At 42.5% G+C, this 8640-nt stretch overlaps 1 protein-coding gene across 1 annotated transcript in view; it reads right to left on the reverse strand.

The window, feature by feature from the left end:
* Positions 1–451: 451 nt before the first annotated feature.
* The window catches only part of LOC134446152 (indoleamine 2,3-dioxygenase 2-like), a 23682-nt gene continuing 15493 nt past the window's right edge, over positions 452–8640 (reverse strand). The window contains exons 10-11 of the mRNA XM_063195452.1: positions 1654–1880; positions 452–910 (exon numbers count right to left, since the gene is read on the reverse strand). Coding sequence (XP_063051522.1) covers positions 581–910; positions 1654–1880 — 557 coding nt within the window. The 3' untranslated portion in view covers positions 452–580. The remainder of the gene's footprint in view (positions 911–1653; positions 1881–8640) is intronic.

Here is an 8640-nt window from a genome sequence, read left to right on the forward strand (position 1 = left end):
ACTTTCGAGATACGGACCCCAGAATCGTCACAAATCCTTGCTGAGCCATTTAGCCCAATAGGCTCCCATTTTATCTTTTACTTGGCTGCGTTCGCCAACGAGGCTATAATGGGAGCCAATGAGAGATACCGTTCTCATAGGTTAGAAGTTCTCTGACGGGTCTAGTGGTTACTCAGATAACTTACTTCTGTTGGAAGCAAATTGTGTTTTTTTTTCAAACATTTATTTATTAAAGTTTTTAGTTTACACACAAACACAACTCAAACCCAAGGCAAATAAATAAACCAACATAAAAAATAAAAAAATAAACAAATACATTTCAGATCCCCACCGCATCCCAGCCCTCCATTAAAACATTATAATTTCCTAAAAACATCCTAAATCCTCCAAAATGTATCCAATTTCCCTTTTTGACACCTCTGGCTATGATCACTGGCAATATGGGAGCCTATAAGGCAAATATGGGAAGGGGCCATCCTCATCTGTGACTCTATTTCTGTTAACAACAGGAAGCACTTTGTGTAAGCAGTTTTTCTGTTCACGTGTATTGTAACACCCCAGGTGTCTTACCAAGCCTCACTCACGGCTGCCAGAGCTTTGAGGTTAACCAGCTAAGGAACGACAAACTCTCTTCCTGGTTCTTCTGTGAGGCTCCACCCCCGTTTTCAACTCTGCCTCCATTTTTCACTCCAACAGTGACCCGCCCACTGTGCTCCTCCTGTGTTTCTGTTGGCTTTGACTGTGAGGCGGTGGACGTGGTGGACCAATCGGTAACGGCACGCGTGCGGTTGCGTACAGTCTTCAGGAAGCTCATGATGCCGGAGCCACCGGTGCCGCGCTTCTCAAGGGCGGTGGGCGCTTGCGAGACCGTGTTGTCCTCATTCGCATCCGCCCCATACAGCCGCAGTTTCTGATGGGTGTAATGACATGCAACTGTGAATTTATTGACACATTTACCAAACCGCACTGACATATCAAATTCCTGACATTGATATGTCGCTGAGGAGTTCACATAGCAAACCCTCTTGGCACAGTGCACATTGATGTTCTATCTTAAGCCTCATTCACATACGTCGCTGCTAGTTACTCGCTCAGCGAATGAAGTCAATAGAATGTCTATGTGTTCCAGTGAGACGATGAGGCGAGGAGTGTGCAAGCGATGTGATGTGGGTGGGTTCTGAGTTGAAAATACTTTAACTTTGAGCAAGGCAAGTAAGCGAGTAACCAATTGAAATACAGAGTTCGGTACTTCTCGCTTTTGCATTGGCAGTGCCGACTATGTGGTGAGCGAGAAGCTAGTAATAAGCAGCGACGTGTGTGAACGAGGCTTAGGGTGCATTCCAACATGTGACCTTGCCTCCTCCACTTGCCTCCTCCACTTGCTTCTCGTCATGATGACATCACTGACAACAGCATTATATTTCAATATCTTGCAAAAGCTCAATTGTAAAGTCTTTTTCACATTTGCAATTGGGATGGTGAATGAAAAACAGTCCCTCAAAAGTTGTTGTGGCGAGGCTGACAGCTGGGAAACTTTATCGTTTTCTCTACGGAGGAGGGGCCAGGAGGCGGGACGAGGAGACAAGCACAAGTGGAGGAGGCAAGGACACATATTGGGATGCACCCTTAGTATTCGTATAGTAGTAGTAATACCTGTGCTTGTGAGGCGGGCAGGGTGATGTAGCGAGCCACCAGCTTGAGGTGGTAATTCCTGACGGCCACCAGGCGATGGACACATCTCTCGTAGGCCTCGCTCAGCTCCTCGTCGCCCTGCTCCCGCACGAAGTCCCGCACGCCCGGACGCCGCCGAGACACCTCCTCCACGAAGTGAGCGTGAGCCGGAAGCATGTGCTGGCACCTCATGCGCGTCAGAAAAGCCCCTGCACTTGCAGTAGGACAGAAAACAAATCGGTTTTCAAATCGGTACGCTGTTTGACATGTTGGAGCTTGTTGAAGCACTGTGTGTGTGTGTGTGTGTGTGTGTGTGTGTGTGTGTGTGTGTGTGTGTGTGTGTGTGTGTGTGTGTGTGTGTGTGTGTGTGTGTGTGTGTATTCCTGTTCATGGTTGTGTTAATGTTAATGGTATGTCTCATCACTGGTGCCTTCATGTTGGACTCTGAGCAGCTCTCTCTCTCTCTCTCTCTCTCTCTCTCTCTCTCTCTCTCTCTCTGTGTGTGAGAGTGTGTATTCGTGTTGTCTGCCTCACAACTGCTTCCATCGTGTTTGATCTCAAGCATCAAAGCCAACGTGTAGCTGTGTGTGTACGCATCTATGCGTGAGTATATGCGTGTGTGTGAATATGTGTGTGTGCGTGTTTGTGTGTGAGACTGTTGGTGTATCTCACCACTGCTCCCTTCTGTGTGTATGTACATGTATGCGTGTGTGTGTGTGTGTGTGTGTGTGTGTGCGTATGTGTGATAGTGTATCATACCACTGCTCCCCTTAATGCCTGACCCCGAGCATTACAGCTGTGTGTGTGTGTGTGTGTGTGTGTGTGTGTGTGTGTGTGTGTGTGTGTGTGTGTGTGTGTGTGTGTGTGTGTGTGTGTGTGTGTACAAACCCCAACTCCGATGAAGTTGGGACGTTTGGTAAACAGTGAATAAAATCAAAATGCTATCATTTTCAAAACATTCAATCTATTCATTAGATGGAGAATAGTGAAAAGACAACATATTAAGTGTTAAAACCGAGAAAAAAATATTGTTTTGGGGGACATATGTACTCATTTCTAATTTGATAAATCCAACACGTCTCAAAAGACTTGGGACGGGGATCAGTGAAATTTAGTAAACATCCAAATAAGATAAAACAACAAAGAAGAACATTTCAAAATGAATTGTACTGACGGACAATATAGGTGTCCAGGTATAATCATCACAGAGAGGCTGAGTCACTCAGAATTAAAGATGCAAAGGGAACTAGAAATGCATTCTCACAGAAAATGCTGGAAGCGGGCTTGCCTTTTGGGGCAGAGATGAAACAAAGTACTATTGAGAAAACAAAGCTAAAAGAAATCTTGGAAAAACTCCATCCACCCAGTCAGAAGTTATGGGCCAAACAATTCAGCCATCTTGGATTCAGCCATCTTGAAAGTGTTGTAGCTCTGCGTTTTGGGGATATACTAAATGAGATAGATGGTATTTTAAGTTGGCTAAGGAACACTGCATATGATATAATTTTGAAAATCAACATGGCTTCGAGCGGGATTAGAACTCACAACCTCCATATCTGTAATCCAACCCCTTTGCCATTGATATTAAATGACATACAATACATGATATTTGAAGTTGGCTAAGGAACACTGCATATGATATCATTTTGAAAATCAACATGGCTTCGACTGGGGTTCGAACCTCCAACCCCCATATCCCTAATTCAGCACATTTGCCATGCATACTAAATGACATACATGGCATTTTAAGTTGGCCAAGGAACACTGCATATGATATAATTTTGAAAGTCAACATGGCTTTGACTGGGATTCGAACCCCCAACCTCCATATCTGTAATCCAGCACATTTGCCATGCATACTAAATGACATACATGGCATTTTAAGTTGGCCAAGGAACACTGCATATGATGTAATTTTGAAAATCAACATGGCTTTGACTGGGTTTCGAACCCCCAACCTCAATATCTGTAATTCAGCACATTTGCCATCCATACTAAATGATATACATGGCATTTTAAGTCGGCCAAGGAACGCTGCATATGATATAATTTAGAAAATCAACATTGCTTTGGGTGGGTTTCGAACCCTCAACCTCCATATCTCTAATGCAGCGGCATGCATTACCACTAAGCCAAGCAGCTAATTGTCATGCATAGTCCAGCAAGACTATATTACATTGCATTGCAGAGCTGAACAATAGACTTCTAGAATGCTTGCTCGCACCTGCTCGTTAAGAATGGAATCTTGAGACAGTGACAGTTGAAATGGAATCCTTCACTGGCTGCACCTGTTGTGATTGACTGAAAGACAGTTAGTATTGAGCTCTAAACTGGGGAGAAAATAAGAATGAGTTTTTTGTCTTTACAACATCGTTGTAAAAAAACTAAAAGGAGTTGGCACGTGTCCTTTTCACAGATCGGAGTCATGCTTGTGATCTCTCTAACAGTCTTTGAATGAAGTTTATAGGTTAAATTTTTCAGGCACAAATGGACCTCCGTGTGGGACATGCGCTGATCTCTTGAAAAATGCCCTTTTCGAAAGACTGGGATTCTCCATAGAGCCAGGCCTGTTTTTTTTACAAACCTGCCATTTAAAAAGTATTGGGATTTGGGAGATGAAACTTTCACAATTTGGAGACATCCCATAGAGCTCGCTAACAACGCGTCAACTAAACTTCTAGGTGAAAGTGTTGATGTTTTATGACCGAAAAAGCCTCCTACACTCTAATCTCTAGAGTGGCGGAACTGTCGTTCATGAAGGTTCCACCATGGTTTTGAATGGGGACCCAGGCTTTCACTAAATCGCCAAAAACGGGAAAACGACAAGAGACACGGAGAAGCCTATAACGATACGCGATCTCCAAGCCGAGCCGGTCGTTTTAGTGTTTGAACGGTGTCTCTATCTCGAAAGGCCTAGGAGGAGATCCATTTTCTATTTTTACTGCCCCTGCACAAGACCAATAATAATAAATAACTAGAAATGCATTCTCACAGAAAATGCTGGAAGCGGGCTTGCCTTTTGGGGCAGAGATGAAACAAAGTACTATTGAGAAAACAAAGCTAAAAGAAATCTTGGAAAAACTCCATCCACCCAGTCAGAAGTTATGGGCCAAACAATTCAGCCATCTTGGATTCAGCCATCTTGAAAGTGTTGTAGCTCTGCTACTAAATGACATACATGGTATTTTAAGTTGGCTAAGGAACACTGCATATGATAAAATTTTGAAAATCAACATGGCTTCGAGCGGGATTCGAACTCACAACCTCCATATCTGTAATCCAACCCCTTTGCCATTGATATTAAATGACATACAATACATGATATTTGAAGTTGGCTAAGGAACACTGCATATGATATCATTTTGAAAATCAACATGGCTTCGACTGGGGTTCGAACCTCCAACCCCCATATCCCTAATTCAGCACATTTGCCATTCATACTAAATGATATACATGGCATTTTAAGTTGGCCAAGGAACACTGCATATGATATAATTTTGAAAATCAACATGGCTTTGACTGGGATTCGAACCCCCAACCTCCATATCTGTAATCCAGCACATTTGCCATGCATACTAAATGACATACATGGCATTTTAAGTTGGCCAAGGAACACTGCATATCATATAATTTTGAAAATCAACATGGCTTTGACTGGGTTTCGAACCCCCAACCTCAATATCTGTAATTCAGCACATTTGCCATCCATACTAAATGATATACATGGCATTTTAAGTTGGCCAAGGAACACTGCATATGATATAATTTTGAAAATCAACATGGCTTGGACTGGGTTTCGAACCCCCAACCTCAATATCTGTAATTCAGCACATTTGCCATCCATACTAAATGATATACATGGCATTTTAAGTCGGCCAAGGAACGCTGCATATGATATAATTTAGAAAATCAACATGGCTTCGAGTGGGTTTCGAACCCTCAACCTCCATATCTCTAATGCAGCGGCATGCATTACCACTAAGCCAAGCAGCTAATTGTCATGCATAGTCCAGCAAGACTATATTACATTGCATTGCAGAGCTGAACAATAGACTTCTAGAATGCTTGCTCGCACCTGCTCGTTAAGAATGGAATCTTGAGACAGTGACAGTTGAAATGGAATCCTTCACTGGCTGCACCTGTTGTGATTGACTGAAAGACAGTTAGTATTGAGCCTTTAACAGGGGAGAAAATGAGAATGAGTTTTTTGTCTTTACAACATCGTTGTAAAAAAACTAAAAGGAGTTGGCACGTGTCCTTTTCACAGATCGGAGTCATGCTTGTGATCTCTCTAACAGTCTTTGAATGAAGTTTATAGGTTAAATTTTTCAGGCACAAATGGACCTCCGTGTGGGACATGCGCTGATCTCTTGAAAAATGCACTTTTCGAAAGAATGGGATTCTCCATAGAGCCAGGCCTGTTTTTTTTACAAACCTGCCATTTAAAAAGTATTGGGAGTTGGGAGATGAAACTTTCACAATTTGGAGACATCCCATAGAGCTCGCTAACAACGCGTCAACTAAACTTCTAGGTGAAAGTGTTGATGTTTTATGACCGAAAAAGCCTCCTACACTCTAATCTCTAGAGTGGCGGAACTTTGGTTCATGAAGGTTCCACCATAGTTTTCAATGGAGACCCAGGCTTTAACAAAATCGCCAAAAACGGGAAAACGACAAGAGACACGGAGAAGCCTATAACGATACGCGATCTCCAAGCCGAGCCGGTCGTTTTAGTGTTTGAACGGTGTCTCTATCTCGAAAGGCCTAGGAGGAGATCCATTTTCTATTTTACTGCTGCCCTGCACAAGACCAATAATAACTAGAAATGCATTCTCACAGAAAATGCTGGAAGCGGGCTTGCCTTTTGGGGCAGAGATGAAACAAAGTACTATTGACAAAACAAAGCTAAAAGAAATCTTGGAAAAACTCCATCCACCCAGTCAGAAGTTATGGGCCAAACAATTCAGCCATCTTGGATTCAGCCATCTTGAAAGTGTTGTAGCTCTGCGTTTTGGGGATATACTAAATGACATACATGGTATTTTAAGTTGGCTAAGGAACACTGCATATGATATAATTTTGAAAATCAACATGGCTTCGAGCGGGATTCGAACTCACAACCTCCATATCTGTAATCCAACCCCTTTGCCATTGATATTAAATGACATACAATACATGATATTTGAAGTTGGCTAAGGAACACTGCATATGATATCATTTTGAAAATCAACATGGCTTCGACTGGGGTTCGAACCTCCAACCCCCATATCCCTAATTCAGCACATTTGCCATTCATACTAAATGACATACATGGCATTTTAAGTTGGCCAAGGAACACTGCATATGATATAATTTTGAAAATCAACATGGCTTTGACTGGGATTCGAACCCCCAACCTCCATATCTGTAATCCAGCACATTTGCCATGCATACTAAATGACATACATGGCATTTTAAGTTGGCCAAGGAACACTGCATATGATATCATTTTGAAAATCAACATGGCTTTGACTGGGTTTCGAACCCCCAACCTCAATATCTGTAATTCAGCACATTTGCCATCCATACTAAATGATATACATGGCATTTTAAGTCGGCCAAGGAACGCTGCATATGATATAATTTAGAAAATCAACATGGCTTTGACTGGGATTCGAACCCCCAACCTCCATATCTGTAATCCAGCACATTTGCCATGCATACTAAATGACATACATGGCATTTTAAGTTGGCCAAGGAACACTGCATATGATATAATTTTGAAAATCAACATGGCTTTGACTGGGTTTCGAACCCCCAACCTCAATATCTGTTATTTAGCACATTTGCCATCCATACTAAATGATATACATGGCATTTTAAGTCGGCCAAGGAACGCTGCATATGATATAATTTAGAAAATCAACATGGCTTCGGATGGGATTCGAACCCTCAACCTCCATATCTCTAATGCAGCAGCATGCATTACCACTGAGCCAAGCAGCTAGATGTCATACATAGTCCAGCAAGACTATATTAGATTGCATTGAAGAGCTGAATAGACTTCTAGAATGGCTGCTCGCACCTGCTCGTTAAGAATAGAATCTTGAGACAGTGGCAGTTAAGATGGAATCCTTCATTGGGAGCACCTGTTCTGATACTAACTGACAGTTAGTATTGAGCTCTAGACAGGGGAGAGGATGAGAATGAGTTTTTTGTCTTTACAACATCGTTGTAAAAAAACTAAAAGGAGTTGGCACGTGTCCTTTTCACAGATCGGAGTCATGCTTGTGATCTCTCTAACAGTCTTTGAATGAAGTTTATAGGTTAAATTTTTCAGGCACAAATGGACCTCCGTGTGGGACATGCGCTGATCTCTTGAAAAATGCACTTTTCGAAAGAATGGGATTCTCCATAGAGCCAGGCCTGTTTTTTTTACAAACCTGCCATTTAAAAAGTATTGGGAGTTGGGAGATGAAACTTTCACAATTTGGAGACATCCCATAGAGCTCGCTAACAACGCGTCAACTAAACTTCTAGGTGAAAGTGTTGATGTTTTATGACCGAAAAAGCCTCCTACACTCTAATCTCTAGAGTGGCGGAACTTTGGTTCATGAAGGTTCCACCATAGTTTTCAATGGAGACCCAGGCTTTAACAAAATCGCCAAAAACGGGAAAACGACAAGAGACACGGAGAAGCCTATAACGATACGCGATCTCCAAGCCGAGCCGGTCGTTTTAGTGTTTGAACGGTGTCTCTATCTTGAAAGGCCTAGGAGGAGATCCATTTTCTATTTTTACTGCCCCTGCACAAGACCAAGATATAATAAGAAACAGGACTTAGAGATTACTATAATCGGGCCTTGCTCTGCAAGAGCTCTGCTCTTGCTCCGCAAGCCCGCTTAATAAATAATAACTAAACAGGACTTAGAGATTACTATAATCGGGCCTTGCTCTGCAAGGGCCATGCTCTGCATGGTCCTTGCTCCG

Source organism: Engraulis encrasicolus, chromosome 3 (genome assembly GCF_034702125.1).
Source record: "Engraulis encrasicolus isolate BLACKSEA-1 chromosome 3, IST_EnEncr_1.0, whole genome shotgun sequence".
NCBI lineage: Eukaryota > Metazoa > Chordata > Actinopteri > Clupeiformes > Engraulidae > Engraulis > Engraulis encrasicolus.